The following is a 22,363-nucleotide window of genomic DNA, read 5'->3' as shown; positions in this document are numbered from 1 at the left end:
TTCAGAGCTGCCTGGGACAGACATTCCCTGCAAAGGTTCAAGGACATAACTTGGAAACCATCCATCAGAGCACATTTGAGCTCTCCCATGGAGATGGGAGATGCCAGCCACCATGGCACCACCGCCCTTCAGACAGAGGAGGGAGAGAGATGGAGTCTGAGGCTGTACTTGTTCCCTGTGCTCTTCATCTGCTCCACTGCTTGATGCAGATTCCCTTTCTCACTGCTGCCCTTAGCTCTGAAGAAAGGAGTAGGGTTTCCCCCACATTTTAGTTCTTCAGCTATCTTTGTCCTTCCTTCTTTTCCCCCACTTCCTAAGGAAGAGAAACTGCGCCCTACAGCTGAAGAGGGGTGATGTTCGTGGAGCCTACTGGATGCTGATGGCCTCTGATGTCTTGCCCTCTGGTTTAGTTCATGCATGCTTATTCTGTAGTTTCCACAGGTGCTCTGGATGATGCACTGTGAGGGAGCTGAGGCAGGAGGAGTGGCAGGAGATTAACCTCTAGTCCTTTGTTCCTTCCCATTTTACCTGATCTGAATGTGGAGACCAGTGCTTTCTCTAGAGGAGCCATCCCACTCTGGGTAACATCTTAGGCGGGAGCTTGGTGCTCCTGGGCACTTTTTTCTTGTGCTTATCCTTGCTTTGGCTTCTCCTGCATCTCCTGGACAACTGTCTCCTGTAAACACCCTTCAGATCCACAGACCTGCTTACCCTGTTTCTTGCTTACCTCAGTGTTTGGTTGAGGTAAGTACACTTTGTTCTTTCGGTCCTCCTCCATTAGGAAGCTGGCTGACTTTCAGAGCTCAGGGATCAGCTGGGTGTAGGTTGCAGCACTCTCTGAGAGACCAACCAACACCTCTTGACTAAAGGGGAAGCTAGTCCTATTCAGGGATTTCTGTACAGGCAGGTGGAGGGCTGAGCATCTCCTTTAGGAGGTGGTGGAAGCTTCTGCTCAGTTGTATCCTGAGCCCTGGCCTCTGAAAATCCACCCCACAGCCCTCTAAGGCAGGGGTCATTCCCCCCTAGGCTTAATGAAGAGAGGAAATCAAAGCAGAAACAGGCCTTAATCACAACTGCCATGAGGAACCACAACCAGGGCCCAGATGAGGTCAGAGAACACAGTTTAAATCAGGTCACTGCTTGAGATTTATTGTGTGGAGTTTTTCTTTTTTCTTTACTCTCGCACTGAAATCTTTCCCCAGAGGCTATTCAAGGAAATAAATAGCCAGTGGAAAGGGACAATAGCTTGCTGTGGAGTACAAATTATATGAAGCAGTAGGAAATAATAGCAGAGTAAGCAGCTGCTACTCTGAGAAAGAATGTATGGTTGATCTCTCCAGCTCCCTTTGCCTTGAGCAGACACTGAAGCCTGGTCCAAGGCACAGGCTCCCTCGGTGCCTGAAGTGCAACGTGGGACAGGTACCTTATCCATGCTGCCGTGCTGTGGTGGTTTGACAGGAAATATGTTTTCTGGGATGCTTTGGTCAGGCCAATCAGGGCTCAGATTTTAATATTGGCACCTAATGTGGCCATTGGGACATTGAGCACACGGGGTTAAAGCAGGGCTCTGCCCTGGGAGGCTCTCTTGGGTTCCGGTCAGTGAAGGGTTCAGAGCTCCCCTGCCCGGCTGCGGGCTGGGCGGGGCAGGGGCAGCCATGGGGCCGGGTGAGGGAGGCCGGGGCCTGAACAGAAGGGAGGGGAAGGCCCCTGCAGGATGGAAGGGTGGAGGAGGAGCCCTGAGAGGCATCGGGCAGCCACCACCCCCTCCCAGGAGAGAGAGAGCCTGTGCCACCTTGAAATTTAATAGTGGCCAGCCGAGAAGGAGAAGGGGGGGGGGGGGGATGTGGCGAGAAGGTGCCTGGCAGGGCAGCCGTGGGAGTTCTGGACAGACAGAGCCTCAGATTTTTAACCCTTTTCTTGGATGATGGAAACCTTACAAATGCTAATCCTCCTGGAGCTGAATGAGAAGAGAGATAGAGATGAGATAAGAGGAAATGGGCCACGAGAGAAATAGATAAGAACTCAGGTGGAAGAGTTGATGGAGTAGCTTTTGCTGGACTCTTTTTGTGTAGCCATGGACAGAGCCATGTTTCCTTGTGATACAGGGACTGCATTCTAGGGGGAGGCAATGCCTCAGGACCAAGAGGGTTCCGTGTGGGTACCCCTCGGCCTCAGGGGTGAAAAATATGGGGGGACAGATGTCCCAAAGTTGAGACTGTGGCTTTTTGGAGTGGGACGAAGCATCCTTAAAAGTCGACCCTAGAAGCAGCTCTGGTCCTTGTTCAGTGGTGAGAGCACTGGACATGAAAGGAAGAGGTCACCATTGGCACAAGAAGGACTCCTCCTCCTCTTGATGAACTGAGGATTGAGTATTCTGAAGGGTGGTGCTGGACCGAGAGTCGATGATTTGGGGGATGTATTGTATTGGGAAATTGGTGGGGAGGAGGAGGAGATGTATTTGTGAAGTTTTCATTTTCCTTGTGTGTTTCTTCTTTTTCCCCTTTTCCTTGTAGTTTAGTTTAGTTAATAAATTTTTTTTCCTAATTGGGAGCCTGCTTTGCTTATTCCTGGTCACATCTCACAGCAGAAACCAGGGAGAGAGTATTCTCATGGAGGCACTGGCATTGTCCCAGTGTCAAACCATGACACGTGCCATTCTCCAGTGCCACTTCTTTGGTGCCTAGTTAGCACCAAGCCTTTCATGAGGGTGCTAAAGGGATCTCTGCCCTCTTCTTGCAGAGCTTGGGTTGATGTGGGGACAGTGGAACATGCATCCATGCACCCAGAATGGCTGCCTTGCCTTCCTCTATCTTCCTGATGCCTTCTGGATTGAGCATTTATCTCTGGTGGTGACCCGTGTCAGTCTGCAGGGGGCTGTTCATGGCTCCTGTTGTCTACAGAGAATGTGTTGGCTACCTTCTCCTCTGAGCCCCTTGCAGCCCTTCCTCAGAATACTGTTGAGAGAGAGAGTGGGGATGATTTTGGCGTGGTGGTGTGGATTCTGGGGGCTGTCTCTGCCACAGAAGGCCCTGAGAATCCTCTAACTGCTGAGTCTACTTTGGCTGGGAAGTGGGGAAGTCTGTGGTTTTCCTCAGGGCTTCACACCTAGCTGGCTTATCTCCTGCCCAAATAAGAAAACAAAATAAATCCTGCTGCCAGCAAGGATACTGCCGAGGATCTTGGCAGCCTGCTGGGGAGGGGAGGATGGCATTTGGTCTGTTCTCAACAGCTGTGTGGTGCCCTGTGGTTGTGGTGGCAGCTCTAGGCTATGGTACATGAGGTGCTGCTGTCTGGAGGCACCCAGGGTCCTGAGATCTCCTTGGTGCTCCTGGTGGCCTGAGACCACCTCAGGACTAGCAGGAAGGCTGGGAAAGATTATTGACCCCAAAATTTACCATGTGGGACCTCCGCAGTAGAACTGCTGCATTTTATGGGGTGAAAGCTGTCTGCAGAGGACCTGCCCTACCATTCTCCTGGCTGAAAGCCAACATGCTTGCATTAGGCTCTTCCCTTCTTAAAATATGTTTGGGGTTATTTTGTTTTCTCGATGCAAAATTGCAGGCCTGCCTGCTCCCTGCTGGAAGCTTACCCTGCCCTTGGGCCACAGGTGACCCCCACCCTCACACCAAGTGACTGCTTGTTGGGTCTTTGCTGTCCCTCTGGGAATGCAGCAAATGCTCCTCTGGTCACAGTGGTGTAACATGGGTGCCCCATACCAGTACAACTGCCCTCTGGCCTGGGTAAAAATCTAGGGAGCCCTGGAGGGGTACTCCCAATCAGGTATCCTATTATAGGATCATCTCTCTGGGGAGTGAAGGGTTCCTGGATCCTTCGCACCAGCAGCTGCCAGCTTCTTCAGCTATTGTTTATGTTTTCCTTACTGCACAGATACTCCACCTCTTTTGCAGATGCTCTTTAGCCGGATTTCCTCTTTCTTTGGGATTTACATTCCCATGTTATCATTGTTTCCACAGGCTTTCTGCTTTGCAGTGTCAGCAGGGAAATATCAACCTGCCCCTGTCACTCTCCTTTCATCATCCCAATCGCCATCTCCAAAATTCTCCAACTGCAGTAGAGAATTTTGACTCTTCTGGGGTCCCTAAAGTCTCATCCCCTTCTGATGTGGGGAGCACATACCCCTGCATGAGGGAGACCATCTGCACAGGGCTGGTGTGTGACCACATGGAGGCTCAGCTCTGCAGACGAAGGAAGTCGCCAGTGCTGGCAGAGTTGCTGCGTGGCTTCCCACTATTGTTCCCAATGGCAAATAAAAGGGGGGTGAACGCCTCTGCTGAGCATTGTAGGAGGGGGTAAATGTTATCTTGATAAAATCTCATGGCCCCTCTCTGAGCAGCTCGTGCCTCTTTCCTGCTTGTCTCTCTCTCTGCATATTCTTGCATCCTCGGTACTTGTGGCTCTGCACTCAACTCTCTGCACAGGGAGTTTTACTCATCCCTCAGACAGAATCACAGAATGGGTCAGGTTGGAAGGGCTCACAGGGGCTCATCTCCTCCTTGCCCAGCCTCCCTGCTCTAGCAGGATTGTCCCAGAGCACATTGCACAGGATTGCATACTGATGGTCCTGGAATATCTCCAGTGAGGGAGACTCCACAACCTCTCTGGTCAGTCTGTTCCACTGTGCACTCACCTGCACTTCCTCATGTTCAGGTGGAACTTCCTGTGAATCAGTTTCTGCCCGTTGCCTCTTGTCCTATTGCTTGACCACTGAGCCTGGCTCCATCCCTCTGACACCCTCCTTCAGATGCTGATAGATATTGGTGAAGTCCCTTCTCAGTTGTCTCTTCTCAAGGCTGAACAGGCCCAGCTCCTTCAGCCTTTCCTTATAAGAGACATTGCAGTCCCTTCATCATCTCCCTAGCTCTCTGATGGACCCGCTCCAGGCGCTCCATGTCTCTCTTGTGCTGAGGAGCCCAGAACTGGACACAATTAGGAGACACATACTGGTCTACCTCTCAGGCAGCTGTAAGGAAAGGGTTAGTAATTTGCAGTACATGCCTTAAACAAGGGCTTGGTGGTGAACTTGTTGCAGAAAAAAAGTCACGAGTGCCTGTGCACAACCCATGAAGGAAGCAAGGTTTCAGTTTTGGTTCAGTTTAACTGAACCAAAACTGTTCAGGTCAAAGTTCAGCTGTGGTGTGTTGGATAAGAAGTGAACTACTGTGGAAGTGCAAGAAGTGGGGTCACAAATAGGACACTTATTTTTTGAGGTACTTGTCTCACACAACCCCCAGAATCCCCTGGTGGCCGTTGAATTAAGATTTGAGTGTGCGCGATGGCAGAACCACGCCTACTGCTGCCTCACATGCTAACGTGGAACTGAAAGCCACTTCTACCTCTGCTTTTTACCCTAATAAGGGACTGCATAAGAATTATTGAGGAAATTAAGTGAACTGGATGAGACCCCACCATCAAGAATCCCAAGGCACAGAAGGACCAACGGGAGGCTGCTAGATCCATGGAGGTGACCACCTTCTACTTGACCTGTCTTGCTTCTTCTCCCCTTCTCTCTTTCTCTCTCCCTTTCTCTTTTCCGTATAAGATTAATTTTGTAAAATAAAGTTGGCATTGTTGAACTGGCATTTAGTCTTCTTTCCACCTTAATTTGGGCAGATGACTTCAACAGCGAATCGTAACATTTTAATTGGCATCACCATTTTCTGGTCCAAAGTACCGTTCAACAGTTCCGAACTTTGACTGTTCTTCCTACCTGGTGGGAGATTAAGCCTCTGAGGGAGATTGACCAAGCCTTTACTGTTACTTTTACTATCCCTCTGTGGGTGACAGCTTTCTCCTGCCTGGTGTGCCCAGGTCATCTCTCTCTGAGGGAGACCAAAGGCAAAATGGTTTTCAAGGGTGACCAGTGTAAAGCTAAAATTTTACTCTCTCCTGTGGAAGTTTGGTAGTTGCCTCTCTCCTCTAGAGTTGGAATGGGTATAAACTAATTGTGATAATGTACAGGCAATAGCTGACCACATGACTAGTTTGCAGGTCGAATGAAAAATGGGATGAGGAAAAGGTAAGTTGCCCATGAAAGGTAAGAAGGTAAGTTATTTGTGCAGTTTTGGGAGGTTTTTCATCTTGTGTGCAAAAATCAAACCTGCCACCTGAAAAGGGTTGCAGATCTAAAATTCATGAGTTTGAAGTCAGAAAATGAGGTTCTTAGAACAGCATTGTCTTTTGAGAAAGGGGCACAGGAGAAGTTGTAAAAACTAATAGATATTATTTTAAATAAAAATTAAAAATTAATTAAAAATTAATTAATTAATTAAAAAAATTTAATTAATTAATTAATTAAAAATTAGCAATTAGAAAAACTACTGTCTGCAGCTGAAATATGAGAAAAACAGATGCAGAAAAATCTAGGTAAGTTACTTGATAAAATCCCACATGAATCATCCTTTAATTCAGTCCAGCATATCTATGGGGTGGTATATTGTCAGGATCTTGAAACATGGGATGGGGACATTTGGTACAATGATGATGATTTAGAGGCAGACTCTGACTCTACCCCAAAAGCAGAAAAAGGTCAGCCTTTAATTGAAACTGAAACTGTGCATGAGGGGGGTGGAGAAACCCACACTACGGTTCCCTGCAGAGTAAGATACATTACTGGAAGAACATTCTAGATGTTCAGGGGAATATGAAACTGAATGCAAGTTTCCCTTATGGGCAGAGATCAGATCTTGCTGAGTGAGGAAGAGGCAGAAAGATTCTGGTGACATAGAGTATTTTTAACTGCTACCCCAGGTAACCATAACTACTCATTGACTACCTGAGCTGCCTGCTGGGCTGGGGGCATAGACAGGACACAGGAAAGCCTGCTGCTGTTTAAAACGACAGGATTCTCAGATCTGGCAGCCTCTGTGCAAAAGGCAGTGTGTATTTAAGCAATGTATGAAAGCAACATCAATTAAGGCGAGTCCTGATAGTAGCTCCTGTCAGTCCAGCCCTATTAACTTCTCCCCTCTGTGGCCTTTCAGATAGGCTGAAAATGTTTGTATCAAATGCCCAAATTCACATACAAATGGATGGCACCATGAATATTACTGCAGCAGTGGCATAACCACATATAGACCAAATTCACATACCTACCTGGTATGAATTCTCCCAGGAAATAGGGAATTATTGGTGCCATATGGGATGGGTTGGAGCAACCTCTGAGAAACCACCTGAACCCCCCTGGTGGGTCTGTCAAATTTATACCAGCACAGCAAAGCCAAAATCTAAACCAAGACTTGATTCCATTAACAGTACCCGCTGCTGCAGGTATTGATAGGGTGGTGACAGAGCTAAAGTTTTCTGTGTTACCCTTGGGAAGTGAAAGATAGTTCTGGCAAAATCCATCAAATTATTGTCAGATGGATAATGCCCTGCTGTTAACCCACTGTGCCCTGGTTAGACAGAAACGGAGTGATTCCGTTTTATGGTTTTTCCAGGTTATAGGAATCCTGCATATTAGAAACTGCAACTAGAGCTGAGAGTTCTCCTATTCCAACCGTAGGCATCCACAGCAGTTTTTAGCTTTTCTGTGTACTGTGTTCTGGGGGTTTTAATTTGTGTATGTATCTCTGAGTTTTGTTTACAAATTTAGCAAGTAATGAAGGTTAACAAGTATGACATTTATAAACTGTGTTGGAAAGATATACCTTGGTTTAATATGTTTATACTTAATGAAAATAAGCAATTACTGCTTGTTTGCTTTTGCCTAAGTCTGTAGAAAACCTCCTTCTCATGGGTATATTTACTAAGACTGGAATATCCAGGATACTGTTCAGACAGCAAGTCCTTACTCCCCAGATAAAAAGCAAGTAACTGTGCAATTTAGCCAGCCATTCAATTTTGCTCCAATATTTGAGAAGGGGACCCTGGGCTCTGTATTACCCCTGAGATGGCTGCAGGGCAGTAGTGTGATAGGAAGGTGTGTACAGGTGTGCTATGGACACAGCAGTGTGGAGGGAAAGAGACCCAATGCCAGAAAACACCATCCCCAGCACTGGTTCCTGCTGGTTCCATGCTCAGCCCTGGAGGTTTCACCAACAGTTTCAGGTTCTCTACAGTAAACAAATTTCCCAAGCCTGCTGGAGTTTATGACCCCTTGCTTGTGGGAAACACTCCAGGGAAGGAGTGCTTATCAGCACTTACTTCTCCTTTGTTCAGAATGTTTTAGGGAAGGGTAGAAGCTGTCTACCAGCTGTCTGTGCAGCAGCAGGAGCACTCAGCTGCTCTCTGTAGGGCTTGGGAGGGGGACTGAGGGATGACTGGTCTCCCAAGCCTTAACCCCCTCCTCTGTCTCCCTCTTCCACTTGACTTTTGGAGTCTTAGAAAGCAGGGGCACTGTCTACTGAGCTCTTACCTGGGAAGAATACAGCAGGGATGATACTCTCCAGTGAGGACAACATTCCTATATCTAAGGGTTAGGAAGGATGGGACTGTTGTCTTATAGTGCAAGAGTTCTATTATCTTTACATTGCAAGAGTTCCATATTGCTAGAGTTTCATACCTCCTTGATGTTTCTTGTAGGGAGCTCCTCTAGGCACTGACTCTTCCTTGTCCTCACAGTAACCAACTGACTCCACTTCCCACCAATCCACTCTTTTATAACACTCTTTTTATTGGCTAAAAATGTGGCCTGTTAACATCAGGACTTCTCTTGATCTTTAGTAATTGTCTCACCTTCAACTCTTTAGGGGATAAGATTGCATTCTATACCACCTTCATTTACCCATACTGTATCCCCCTACATGGGACTATTGAACCTGGTGTGGCCTGGTGTGTGGCTTCTCAGGCTAAAAGGTTTGGGTTTGGATGGGAGGTTGCAGAGAGCTGGCACATATGGGTACTGCAATCCACACAGCTGAATCTAGAGCCACAAGAAGGGAAGAAGCTGGGATGCCACTCTGTCACTCCTGAAAAGGACACTCCATAACTCAAGCCATCTAGAGAGGATGTGTTGGTTGTCCTCTCCTCCAAGCCCCTTTGAGCCCTTCTCAGAGCACTGTGGGGAAGGATGATGGAGATCATTTTTGTCTGCTGGTATGGATTTTGGAGCTGCCCCTTGCCACAGAAGGATGGGATGTTCTTTTAGGTGAGCTGTTACACACAGGAAAGAAGGGAACATGGTGGTCACACCTCCCTGGCCAGCTGGGAAGATGCTTGTCCTAGCTCATGTCTACAGTAGCACCCCTAAGGGCTCTGTGTCATAGTCCTTCCCCTGGGAACCACCAAGGAGGCTGGGATTTGCTTTTATTTGCTGGAATCCCTAGTAAGAAGTGTACATATGGAGGTTTTTTCCTAGCATCAAAGTCTTCTGGCTTAATAGCAGCTGTTGGAACTTTTTAGAAGCAGAAGTCATGTTAATGTGTAAACCACAGTGAAGTTTAGAGCTGTAAGGTCCAATGTGCAAAGCATTTCTGAGCTAAACTGCTGGTGTCTCCCTTCCTGGTTACTCTGCCCTCTGAGGAAAATGCCTGTAAGGGCTGCTGCTCCTGTCCTCTGTCACCCAGGGTCCTCAGCTCAGCAAGGCTGAGTGAGACTGGCGAGTCATAGCCACTCTCACCATTTGCATTTCTTGGGCAGCATCGGCTTTCCACCAAACCCTGGACATTGCCCCTCTGCTTTAACCCTCTTTGTATCTCTGCTGTCCTGCTTTCTCTTAATTCTGCTGAGGACAAGACAGTTTTCACTTCCTCTCTCTCGGATGTCTCTTCTCTCTTGCGGGTTTCACTCAGCCCACTCTTCTCTCACTGAATGAGAAGTTCATGCAAGACTTGCAGCATGGAGGGTTTTGTCATGAGAGGAGCACCAGCTGAGAGCAATTTATGTTCTCCTGGCTGGGATGCCTCCAAGCAGCACCCTCTCAATTGCAGTGCCAAGTCAGGAGGAATGGCTGAAGGAGCCCCACAGACTATTTTTCTCTGCCTTAGGGAAATATTGAAATCTTAAACCTGAATATGAAGCCTGGGAACACCCTGAAGGTGAAGGGCAAAATATCTGCTGATACTGTTGGGTAAGTACAAAGAAACCATCTTGCCATGCCAGGGTTGAAGGTGGGCTATAGAGGAAGGTGGTTTTCCAAGGTTGCCAGATACAAAATAGCACATTGTTGTGCCACCTGTAACACTGATGGAGGAACTGGGTGCAGAGATGTGTGTTGGATATCAAGTCTTCCAAGACCCTCTCCTGTCCATGCATATGACTTTCCTCATGCTCCTTTACAGCTTCAGCATCAATCTTGGCTACAGCTCAAGAGATCTGGCATTTCACTTCAATCCCCGCTTCAACGAGTCTGTCATCGTCTGTAACTCCAAGCGCTCTGATTCCTGGGAGACGGAACTCCGTGACCGCCACCTCCCTTTCTTCAGGGGCTGCACTGTAAAGGTGAGGGTGCCAGCGTGGTGTCAGGGGATATGTGGGGTGTGTTTGGGGTGATAGGGTGTGAGGGGAAGCTCCTGGTTAGCAGATTCCCATAGTTTTCCCGGTCCCACTGAATACCTCCTGCTCCCTCACCATGGTCCCTCTTCTGGGTTTTTGGTCCTGATTGCTGTTTCCACTCCTCTTTCAAAATTGCAATGTTTCTGGGAATTTTAAGTGTGCCCTGTCTGTCTCACGCTTTGTAAGTGCTTCCTGGCCCCTCCATCTGCCCAGCAGGGGAGTGTACCTGGGGCATGTATGAAAGTAAACGGAGTCTCCAAGAAGTAGGGTTTTGCTGCTGTTTACCTTATTTCTCTCCCTCCTCCCTACGTAAACATAGGCTTTAAGGCAACCTCGAGTTTGGAGCAATGCCCAAAAGCCTCTTCCTGAACTCTTCTGTCCTAATTACTCCTGGATCCATGCTGCCAATCTGTCCTTCCTCTCTTCCTGCCAAGGATGCTGTCCTAGTTGCTGCCTCGCCTTATCTGATGTCCCAAATCACTAACAGGGCTGCATTTAGGAGTAGTTCCTATATCTGTGGAGAGAAAGCTTGTTTCCTCAGCTAGAAATGGCTCTAGGGGAAGGGGTAGTGAGATGACGGCTTTGGGGAACATTGCCTTTAGTTTTCAATGACCGGTGATGCATTCTTGTCCTGTCTGCTTGTGCACGTTTATCAGCAAAGCTCCTTTTTCTGAGTCCTGGTGAGCTGCTGAGGGCATTGGGGGGTCAGGTTTATTCAGGAGAACAGTGGTGGTACACCTTCCATATGCTCTCTGAATACATGTAAAGGCACACCTGGGTTTAGCTGCTGTGAGTTTACAGTCTGAGTACCTGAAACAGCCTTGGGAGAGATCCTGTCCCCAGTCATAGTCTGTATTCCTGCTTAGACCCTTGATATCAACTGCTCATTTCCTGAATCACCCTTACCTCAACCCCCAGCACCTTGCTTAAGGTTGTAGTGGACAGGTCTGACCCTCTAATGTAACAGTCAGGCCTTTTGCCTAAAAGCTGACCTCTGAATACCCTCTTTGCTCCCAATTCCTGCCCTTCTTTCTCTTTTTTCTCCCAGTTCTTCATTGAAATGCTGTCAGACAAGTTCCGTGTGAAGCTGCCCGATGGCCATGAGGTGTGCTTCCCCAACCGGCACGGCTACCGCAACATCACCTATGTAAGCATCCTGGGGGGCCTAAGGATCATCTCCTTCAAGCTCACCTGATGGGCACTGCTTCCTGGCTCTAATAAAAACCCAAGCCAGTGGAAGGCTGGCTGTTCCAGCTGCTTTGTCTTCTGTGAGAGCTCTGTGTCTCTTGTGCAAGCCACTGACCAAGCCCAAGGTTCTCCCACCAATAGGAAAGAAGCCATTGTGGGATAATGCCAGGTACCTTCCAGGTCAGAACAGGCTGTGGGGTTGAAGGGATGGTAGGTAGGCCAAAGCAGGCTGTAGGTGGGGTCCAGGATGAGGACACCATATGATTGCTGGAGAAACAGTTGTGTAATCTTTTCACAAAGCTCCATTACTTCCTGCAGCCGAGCTTTTGGGAAGAGGGGATGGTGAAATGGGAAGGAAGGCATAAATGTAAATGAAGTGACATTTGATGTGGCATTATGTGCTACAAAAGTGCATCATTAAAAGGTGGCATGGGGATGACAGCACAGGTGTGCCCCCAGCCAACATTCCTGCCATAGATAAGAGATCATCTCCAACTTTCCCTTCTACCTCACCTCACTTATCTGCTGGCACATTCCAGTCAGGTTAGCCATTACTCTGACATTTCCACAGCAGATCCTACTCATCAAAAATGAGGCAGTGGGATTTGGGCTCAGTCATGTGGCTCAGTACCTCCTAGCACAGGACTACAGGCAATTAGTCCCAATTATTACATGCTGCTGCTCTAATTCTAAAGTACCTTGCCAACTCAAAAGTGAGACTGATGTGTGACAGCAAACATTGGGACACTTCAGGCTGGGTGGGAGGGGAGCAGAGTAGAAGAGCATCTTACAGAGAGCCTGGTCCAAGGCAAGGTGGCAGTGTCCTTGCCCTCCCTCTCCACTTCCTCACTGCCAAAGATGGAGGGATTGGTGTCTGGGTTGGGGCTCCAGCAGACATAGCAAGGAAGACAATAAGGTCACAGCAGCCAAGGGGACGCACCAGAGGTTAATATCAAAACTGTTTTAATAGGGACAATAATAAGTGCATGGGATACAGAGGGGAGGCAGAAAGGATAATTCCACAGATATGGATCTTTGGTCTTGTGTTATGGTCTGGGAAGCAGAGGGCAGAGGGGAGCTCATCCTGAGAGCCCAGGTCCCCACCCTGGAAGGTGCAAGGGAGAATAAGGCTGATCCTGCTGGCTGCCAGTGGCCAGACCTGGGGACTTCCTGAAGCTGGTGCCTGCCCTGTTTTGCTGCTGGTGGCTGGCATGAGGCAGCCCCTTGGGGAGGTTGGGGAACATGGGCTTGTCCTTAACCTTGGTGGCCTGGCTGCAAGTGGCACTTGCACGTGCAGTATGTGCACACCCTGCAGCTCTTTATCCTGCTCTGAAGAGCTTCCCAGCGAAAGCAGCTGGGTGGTGGGAGATGTGTGGGAGCAGAGTCCTGCAGCCATGGCCCAGCATCTCCTCCCACTGCACACGCCCTGCTGTCCCAGAGAACAAGGGGGGTCCTGTGAGGGTCCCCCCAGTGACCTCAGCCCCCAAGCATGTTGGCTCCACACCATGGCACAAAGGCGCTTCTGTGAGGGCCAGTCTGCACGTGGGCCAGCGTGGGGACAGCTCATTCCAGGGCAGCTCTGTCACCCAGGGCCACCCGGCAGGGCACATCAGCCATGCTCCACACCACCCTTGGGAAGGGTGCACTGCAATGAGGGGCGTGTGTGGGGAATGGGCAGGGGGACAGGATGGAGACACAAACTGTGCCACCACCACCACGAGGATGGTGGCACAAACCAAGTGGCTGCAGAGGAGTCTCCTTGTTCTGAGGTAGGGGGAAAAGAAGGGATTTTTAGGGCCTGAACTGCAGAATTTGGTGACCTGACAACCTGCCTTTGCCACCAGTCAGCCAAGAAGTTTCTCCCGTCTCAATTGCTGAGGGGAGTGGGGGTCAGGAAGGAAGCTGTCCTAAGTGATGCCCAGCAGCAGGAGGCAAGTGGAAACATTCCTGATTATTTCTGTGCATGCTCTCACCTCCTGAACAGCAAGCACACAGCTTTTTGAGGGAGGTGGGGGAAAAGAGAAAGCTCAGTTCTGTGGGGTTTGCCTGTCCCTTGGGACCCCAGCTGACCTTCCCCTGTTGATAGATATGCTGTTCTGAAGGGTCTTGCACCAGCTGGAGCTGGGGAAACCCCATCCCCTACGTGCCAAAGCTATCAGTGGGAATATCTCTGGGGAGGCACACCTGCCATTACAGAGGAGGGCTGGGGACATCAGTGGAAGGATGAAGTATGTCCCCAGATATGCTGGTGGAGCCAGGTTGGGGGTTGAGAGAGGGGGTGCTGGGGAGAGTGGGATGTGGTAGGAAGGATTCGGGGTTCCTTTGGCATATGGGACTGTTCCTTTGATGTCTAAGGGCCGTGAGGCTGGAGGAAGGGTGCTATGCCTGGCTCTGTGGAGCCCACTGGCCCAGCCCCAGGGAGCCCCCCAGGAGATGGGCTCTCCTCCTGCCCTCCCCGGCCTGCCCAGTGCCCCCACTTGGCAAGGAGATCACCCACTGGGCCTGCTGGTGACACCAGCACCAGCGGGTGGGGCACAGGGAGGAGGGCAAAGATGCTGGCACCAGTGTCTCTGGTGGGGCCTGTGATGGGCGGGATGGCTGTTCACACCTTGACTTCATCGTCCTCTTCCTCCTCCTCATCGGCATACTCGAAGGAATTGCTGCGGCCCCCTCGGGCACCACTGTGGCTTTCCTGCAGGCTGGAGAGCTTGGTCTCCTCCTCCTCCTCCTCCTCTCCTTGGTTCCAGCTGGCCTCAGGGGACCGGCTCTCCCTTGTCACTCGTGACCCCCACAGGCTGCTGCTGGGGCTCTCCCACGGGGTCTGTGTCCGGGCCTGCCGGGGACCCTCACCCTTCTCCGAGCTCCGTGGGGTGCTGGTCCCACCGTAATGGCGGGCCAGGACCTGGGCTGCTCGGTCAAATTCTCCAGCCTCAATGGTGCAGTCGTTCCAGTGGCCTTGCCACGGGGACCCTGTGGACACTGCCCCTGGCCCCGAAGCCCAGACAGAGTTCGCTCCAGCACCTTCGATGGCACGTGCCTCTCCGTTGGCATGGACTGACAGACCTGGCAGTGAGCTGGCCCCTGGCACGTTGCTCTGCCTGGAGTGGTCCCAGAAGCTGGATGCTGCCTTGTCCTCTTCATGGGATGCAGGAACTGCTGGAGGGACCCTGTCCTTGGTCCCCTCTTCACACAGGAGGTGTGGGCCATCCTCCCCCACCTCGCTGCCATTGGTTTCAGAGAAGCTCATCACCTGGAGGAGTTCGCTCATCAGGGAGGGCCCCAGGTCGAGGCGGAAGGACAGCAGGGAGTCGGAGCGATCCAGCTCGTCCTCCCCAGGACAGGTGCTCTCTTGGGCCTTTTCCAAACGAGGGACACGAGGGATGGTACAAAATCCGGACTCCAGACCTGTAAGGCAGAAGGTATGGCTGGTGAGGGAGCAAGCTTGACTTAGTTCTGCAGGGGAAAAGGGACCCTGCTGACAAAGTGGCTCAGGTCATGATCCTGTCAGTGGCACTGGCCTCTAAAGAACAGGTCAGTGTCTCTGTGGACATCTCCAAAGCCCAGAGTTACAGCAGAGGGTCTCCAGGTGGGCTCTGGGCTCCATAAGCTGGCAGTGGGGCTGAGCTAGGCAGGTGAGACCAGGAGATGGCAGCATTGCCTCAGCCTGCCTTTCCCTCTGAGCCCGGCCACCTCCCCCGGCTGCTGCAGGCACCCCTGATCCAACCCCCACCCTGAGACCTTCTGCTCCAGACCTCCCTCCCTGGGGAAAAGCTGAGCACAGCCCAGTGCAGTGAGGCTGGAGAGGAGCCATACAGATGTCCTGTCCCATCCTTCCCGCAACCCTTCCCCAAAGGGCACCCTGGCTGGCAGGGAGGGATGTGGACACGGTGGAGAAGGGTGGATGGAATCCCTAAGGAGCAGCACATGGAGATGTAGAGGTTGGCACAGCTAAGGACAGGGTTGGAGCATCTGTGTGGAGGTGGGGAAGGCCATGCTGTGGGTCCCCTTGACCTCACTACTTTGGAGTGGGAATTGCTGCACTGTCCCAGCACCTTTTTGGCTTCCTCAGGGAGGCTGCTCAAGTGAAAAGGTAGATGGGGGGTGCTCCCTTACAGGATCTGCACACAGGCTGCCAGCTGTGTGGCGCTACAGGAGAGGGGCAGAAACAGAGAAATCATCCCTGCCCTGCTTTGAGGGACACCCTGGAAGGACACCTTCCAAGGGCAGGAGGAAGGTTAGGATTATCTGCTTGGAGGGATTGTCAAGACCGGGCGGTCTCAAATATCCCATTTCTCCTTAAAACCCTAAGTTCCTCACTGTGGAGGGAACTGAGGCATGGAGCAATGGAGAAGGGCTGCAGAGGGTGCTCAGTACCAGGGCACCAGCCTGGGCCTTGTGCTGCACTCACCGTAGGCCTGGTGTGTTTTGGAGAAGCTGTTGGAGGCACTTTTGAAGGAGAACTTGCTGGTCAAGCCCCTGCTGGTGCTGTCTCCATCATACATGGCCTCGTTGAGCTGCGGCAGCGAGACGGCGTTCTTGATGATGGGCGAGATGGCGGGGGGCGCGGGCGAGGCACCCACCTGGCCCCCGCTGCCCCGTCTCTTCAGCGGGCTGCGCCGCACGTGCCGCAGCGTCCGCGCCAAGAAGCTGTTGGGTTTGGCGGTGTCGGCCCCGCCGTGGTTGCTGAGGAAGGAGGTGTCCCCGAAGACGTCGCCGCCGCGCCCCACGTGCATGGTGTGCCGGAAGTCACCCAGCGGCGGGCTGATCATGTCCGGCGTCAGCTCCGACTTCAGCCGCCGCTTGCCATGGGAGCCTGACACCCAGCTCAGCACCGGCAGCTTCCCCAGGCTCATGTTGCACCCTTCAGCCTGCCTTTGAAAAAGCTCCAAAAATCAGCCCTCACCAGGCTTCCAGCACTGGGGTGCTCTGTCACATCCCCAGCCTCCCCATTGCTTCTGCTCTGATGCTCTTGGGGTGGCAGTGCATGGCACTTTATCTCTCGGCAGGTTTCCTGCTTCCCTGCGCTACGTCGCGCTCATGAAATCACCCTCAGAGGGTACGTTCCCAGTGTGAGGACAGTGGTGGCACACAGATGTCCCCGGGGGTGTCTGGGTCACCCCCTGTTCTGCAGAGGTCACTGGAGGCTGTGTCTGGTCGTAGACTTAGAGATTAATCTGCTGTCTTCTACTGCCGCTGGGTGAGTGGGAGCCAGTCACGGATGGGGCATCAGGCAGCAAAGGGAGCTTCAGGTGGACTGGCAGGGCAAGAGCATTGGTTCCCTTGTTGGCCACCTAAACAAGGCAAGAGGAACAGTGAAAGCCTTGGACAGGATTTTCCCAATCCCATTGGCTGTATCCACAGAACTGCCTGGGGAGGTTAAAGGCGGTGCATAAGGCAGTGGCGAGCTTGCTACTGGCTGCCCCTTTATCTGGCCCTTCTCCTGGGGAGGAAGAAAAAGGCTTTCCTCCAAAAACATGTGCTCTCCCTCACCTTGCTGACCTACCTCAGTATGCCTTAGTTTCCCGTCTGCAAAGCAGCTTTGCCAGACCCACGCCACAACACAGGCTGAGGATTTCCCTCCGAGGCAGAACCTCCTCCCAGAGCAATGCCCTGCTTGGCTGCCCAAGCTCCTGGGGCGAGAAACCTCTCCCTCCTTTTTGCTATTCAGATGAACCCTTGAGGAGAGGGTGAGGCCTGGGGCCCATGTGCTTCTCGGGAGGAGTGGTGGGAAGCAAAAATGCAGTATTTGTATATTGCTTTGTTTGTCCTTCACTGGCTGGGTCCCTGGGAGCTGGGCAGACATGTTGGAGAAGCAGGGAGTCGGCAGTGTGGGGAGGGAAGCTGCTCTGCAGACAGGGGAAACTGAGGCATGGCAAGGGAGGTGATTGCCTGAGGCTGGAGGAGAGAGAAGGTGGGGTGGGTCCCTGCACTCAGGCAGGTCCCAGAGGCAGCGAGGGGCAGGCAGGAAGCAGCAGCTGGATGCACTGGATGCACAGCAGGGTGATGACCTCCCAGTCAGTGGGGAGGACTGTCAGATCAGCAGATCCCCTGTTGGTATGCATAGCAAGTGGGAGAGGGTGGGCTGGGGAAAGGAGAGGATTTGGGACATCTCAGAGTGTTGGTGGCCTGGGAAGCCAGCTGGGGACGCATCCTTCCCTGGGCTCAGTTCTGTGCCTGGGGCATCAGACAGAGCTGAGTCCCTCCAGCAGGGCTGGCTGTGGAGGACAGCATGCCAAGAGGTGACACAGGAGCCTCATATCTCTTATCTCCATGTGCTGGGACCCCCACTGCTGCATGGCTTTCCCTGCCACATTTCCTGCCTCTTCTGCTTGTCCGTGCATCGCCTTGGAGCAGCCAGGCAGTGCCAGGATGGCAAAAGCTCTGGAGAAGGGAAGTCCTGGACATGAAATTGCTTCGTCTGGCTGGCTAGATGCATTTTTGCTTTGCCCTGGCCTTGTTTGCTCACCCGGGGCCTCTCTTATCTTCCAGGGGTTAATGACTGGGGAAGGGAAAACAAACCTCCCCCAGCAGCGCCCAGCACCATTGGCTGCCTCCCAGGGTGGCAGTGGCCTCCTGGGGTGGCAGTGGCTGGTGGCAGCAGGGACAGAGTGGTGGCAGGTTGGGTTCCTGCTGGCCCCCAGGTCCTGCAGCTCATGTCCTCCTCCTGCCCACAGATGCCGTGCAATGCTGCCTTGCAGCCAGGACAAACCAGGCACGTGGCAGATTTGGGGTGAGGGCATTACTGGGGAGCTATTTCCTTTCTGTGGTGAAAGCCCACCCATAGCCATTGGGTCAGGGCTCTCCTGGACGGCAAAGGAAACTACTGGGGTGGTGCCTGCAGCACAGCTGGGGTCCTGGGAGCACAGGGAGAGAGATGCAACCATATTTTTGAGCTGTCCCCAGGATCTTCCAAGGAAAGCATGTGACTCTGGGAGAGGGGATTAGGTGAGCTACAGCCCTCAAGTTTTCCCCTTCCTCTGCACTTTGGAGCCCCTAAGAAACCCAAAGTGGGGACTGTCCCCTTTAGCATGTACTGCACCAGGCAGGGCTACTCCTACCCCCACCCCAGATCCCCCCACAACACAGCTGCCCTGCACCCCCCTATGGGGGACATTGCACCTTGGGATGGGGTAGGGAGGCAAGGAAAAGGGAGGACGTGGGAGGAGAGCATCCCCTTGTTCCCTGTCTGGACAACTATTGAGTGAGGGAGTGGGGTTGACAAAAGTGTTTCTCCTTTCTTGTCCCTTGGTCACCACAGGGAAGCAAGCCAGCAGCTCCTGGCCCCTGGCTCTCCTTGCTGCTGGCAGGCAGCAATTGCTGGGAAGAGGAGGGAGGGAGAGAGGGAGGGAGGGAGTGAAGCAGCTGGTGCCCAGCCCTACCTGGATGGCAGGTTTCTGGCAGGCCTGTTGGGCTTTTCCTCCTTCAATCTCACTCTTTCTTTTCTTTCCTTCTGCCCCTGGTGTGGCTCCCTGCCCCCTCTGAGCCCTCCCCTTCACCCGAACAGACTCCTCCAGGCCAGGGGAACTCGTGATTCTGTGGGCAAAGGGTGACCTGGATGCTGTCCTTTCCTCCACTGGGCAAAGGGACCCTCTGCCTGGCCCTCTCTCTGTCTGGGTGCCACCTCTTCCATCTGGCAGCCCTTGGTGTTTGCCAGTTCCTGGCAAGCCAAGCCCACAGCCCACCACGGCCTCCCCTTCCCTGGCATACTGTCTCTAGCTCCTTCTTCCCTCCTCTGGGAAGCCCCCTGCCTTCAAAGACCCACTGCCAGCACTCCTCCTCCTCCTCCCAGCCTGTTCCCCCCCCGAGTTCAGCTGGTTACCACTGGTTTTCCACTAGCTGGGAATGGCCAGAGCTGTTCTGCTTGCTGGGAAGAGCGGAAACCAGAAGGGGGGGAAAATAATCCAGATGTCTAGTTGGATAGAGCTGCTGAAAGCAGCCTCTTCCCTCCCCCAAAGGGGACATACTGCAAAAGAAATTTGGGGTGGTCTCAACAGCAGGAAGAGCGGGTGGAAATGGCTGTGGGTGGCCAGGAAGGCTTTCCCAGCCTTCCTGAGTGATGAAAAACCTCCCTTTCCCCGAAGGAAGGGAGGCAGAATTCCCCTGTTGGGTGACTGCTTTGGGATGAGGAAAGCCAGCAGGGACGGGCTCTTGGGGAAGGGGGAAAGGGGCTTGGCTGGCTGGGCTGGGCCTCTCTCAGCTTCCCCGGAGCCGAGCCGGGCAGTAGGCAGACGCCTAAATCTGACTCCTGTGCTGCTGGCTGCTATATATACACATAGTGATATCTCTGTATAACAAGGATATTTTTCCAAGCAGACATTCTGGGACACAGAGGGAAGCTGGAGCTATGGAGATGGGCAGTTTCCATCCATCCCTTCCCTGCCCACTTGTGAAAAAGTGCTTCCTTTCTTCCTCCATACCCCTAAAATTGAGGTGCCGAGAGCCTGTGGGGCTTTGAGGGGTATCTGGAGCAAGGTTTGGGAAACAAGCGTCCTCCTGCCTTCCCCCATCCGTGGGACCCTCTTCTCACTCCCTTTCCTTCCCGCCTCTCCCCCCGTGCCGCGTCCCCTCTCCTCACTCCCAGTTTCCTGTTGCATTCCTGCTTTCTGCTCCTTTATTTTTACCATCCTTCCCGTCTCTGTTGCCTTGCCATCCCTCCCGCTTCTCCCTTCTCCAAACACCCTCTCCACCCTTTTCCTTCTGGTCCCACCACTCCCCTGCCCCCAGCTCTACAAACTGATGAACCAAAACTTTCAGGATTTACCTTTTTCGAACCAGGGTTATTATTTTTTTCCCCGTCCTCCAGACGAGAAGTTGCGAGACACTCTCCGCAGTGTAACTTCTTCCAAGGATTACCGGTGCTGTGCCCCGGGATGCAGTGGGGGGGAAAGGGGAGGCATTGTCCCCTCCTTTTCCCACGGCTGTCCCCCCAAGGCTGGCTCTCCCAGGCTGACGCCCTGATGCCACGGGAGAGAGGGAGCGAAGCTGGCGGGGAGGGGACGTGGGAAGGAGGAGGGCGGGCTGCAGCACTGCCGAGCCAATCCTCGCCTCGGCAGGGAGACCAGAGAAAATGAGATTTATTCCAACTATCCAGGACAGAAAACTTCAGGAACTTCTCTGCCGCTCCCCTCCTCCTCCCCGCTTCCCCGGTGCCATTTCCCGTCTGCCGGCATTGGCCGCCTCCCGCTCCCGGGTGCCGGCTACAGTGGCTTTGGGGGAAGGGGGAAGGCCAGGCTGCTGTCTAACCGAGTTAGAGGAGCCCGGCTGCAGGGCAAAGGAGAGGGACTTGAACCCTCTGTGTGTGTGTCTGACCCCTCGGGTATCACACAGGGTCCCCTGATCCCATATTGGATAGGAAGTTCCCAGGGGTGTAGCACTGCCAGTCAGGACTGGGGGCTGCGGGTGGGTGGTGGTACCAGGAGCTGTGGGTAGCACTGGGGTGGGCATTAGCAGGATGACAGCCTCCCTGAAGGCCACCTGGGCCAGGCTGGTGTTTGTTACAGGGTCAGGACAAGCATTAGTGCATCAGGACAAGCGTCATACCAGCGAGAGTGTGTCAGACCAGGCTGAGGGGGTGGCTGTGGATAAATGCAAGGAGGTGCTCTTTGGTGGCTGTGGATAAATGCAAGGAGGTGCTCTTTGGTGCACCAAGGGAGAGCTTCTGCCCACACATGGGACACCACATCCCTCTGGCATCATGTGTTATCCCTTGATCAGTCCCTATTGGCACTAATAGGGCAGAAGACCCTATCAGTGCCAATAGGGGCAACCTGCTGGTGGGTGTAGCATCATCTGTGCCAGTGGTGACCCTCATGGCCTTCAGGCTTGGCTTGGTGGCCCTGCTGGGGACCACTTGGCCACGTACAAGCACCTATTCAGGGCCCTGCTAAGAAGAAGGGAGGTGTCTCTGCAGGTGAAGGCGAGACAAGACTTGTTGGGGTTAAGTAGGGCTTGGCTGAAGGGATGAAAAGATGTCTGCAGAGGAGATGTCAAAATGGCCGCTCACTGGGCTCGGGTGGCCTGTGCTGGGGTGCCAGGCAGGAGCACCCTATTGCTCAGAGCTTTGCTAAGCAGCAGCAGTAGGGTTTGGCACTGTTCTCTGGCTTCTTTTCTGTGAAATGGAAGTTGGAGTTTCTACCTTCTGTGGAAGTTTTCTCCATTAGGAATTAAGACCGTATGTGCATGTTGGTACTTTAAGCGGGTCTGTGTCTTGGAGGAAGATGGACGTTTAGCTCTGATAGGAGATGAGCTCTGCCATCAGTGAGGAAAGGAGGAGAAATCATGACATGCATCCTCCCAGCTTGCCAGGGGTATGGTAGGCATTCCTTCCCCTAGGTCCTGCTCAGTGGAAGCTAACTGGGGTGGAGGGAGAGGCAGGAAAAGACCCTTTCTTTGGGTCTCCTCCCTCTGCATGGCCTGCCAGGGCATTTCCCCCCACCCTGCCTGAGGGGCTCTCCCTCACCCCCATCCCTGTGCCCTGCAGCAGAGGCTGCATCAGGAAGCAGAGCCCTGGCCACGGCAGCCACCTCCACTGGAGAATGCAGAACAAATCTTTTCCAGATGGGACAGGGGCCACGTTCTGCTTCTTGCAGAGCGGCCAGCTCTCCACTGCCTCCTTCTCAGTGCTACTCCTAGTATCTCTGTGCTCCAGGCCAGGATGGGCTTCATTTCCAGGAAAGCATCTGGAAATGCCTTCTCATCATCCTTCCCCAAACCTGTGATGTTG

At 52.7% G+C, this 22,363-nt stretch overlaps 2 protein-coding genes across 2 annotated transcripts; one reads left to right on the top strand and one right to left on the bottom strand.

Annotated features, from left to right (window-relative positions):
- The first annotated feature begins 1,357 nt into the window (after positions 1 to 1,357).
- LGALS2 (galectin 2) lies at positions 1,358 to 11,705 on the top strand. The gene is made up of 5 exons (XM_066550499.1): positions 1,358 to 1,419; positions 5,377 to 5,482; positions 9,945 to 10,027; positions 10,239 to 10,398; positions 11,501 to 11,705. The coding sequence occupies exons 2-5, from the start codon at positions 5,477 to 5,479 to the stop codon at positions 11,645 to 11,647; spliced, it is 396 nt and encodes a 131-aa protein (XP_066406596.1). The 5' UTR covers positions 1,358 to 1,419; positions 5,377 to 5,476; the 3' UTR covers positions 11,648 to 11,705.
- Positions 11,706 to 12,586: 881 nt separating this feature from the next.
- On the bottom strand, positions 12,587 to 20,591 carry CDC42EP1 (CDC42 effector protein 1). Its single transcript, XM_066550003.1, has 3 exons — positions 20,402 to 20,591; positions 16,049 to 16,931; positions 12,587 to 15,045 (listed from the first exon to the last, which is right to left on the bottom strand). The coding sequence occupies exons 2-3, from the start codon at positions 16,491 to 16,493 to the stop codon at positions 14,243 to 14,245; spliced, it is 1,248 nt and encodes a 415-aa protein (XP_066406100.1). The 5' UTR covers positions 16,494 to 16,931; positions 20,402 to 20,591; the 3' UTR covers positions 12,587 to 14,242.
- Between the last annotated feature and the right edge of the window lie 1,772 nt (positions 20,592 to 22,363).

Source organism: Molothrus aeneus, chromosome 5, assembly GCF_037042795.1.
Source record: "Molothrus aeneus isolate 106 chromosome 5, BPBGC_Maene_1.0, whole genome shotgun sequence".
Lineage (NCBI taxonomy): Eukaryota > Metazoa > Chordata > Aves > Passeriformes > Icteridae > Molothrus > Molothrus aeneus.
Note: the sequence above shows the minus strand (reverse complement) of the source record. Positions and strands in the feature narration are given on the sequence as shown.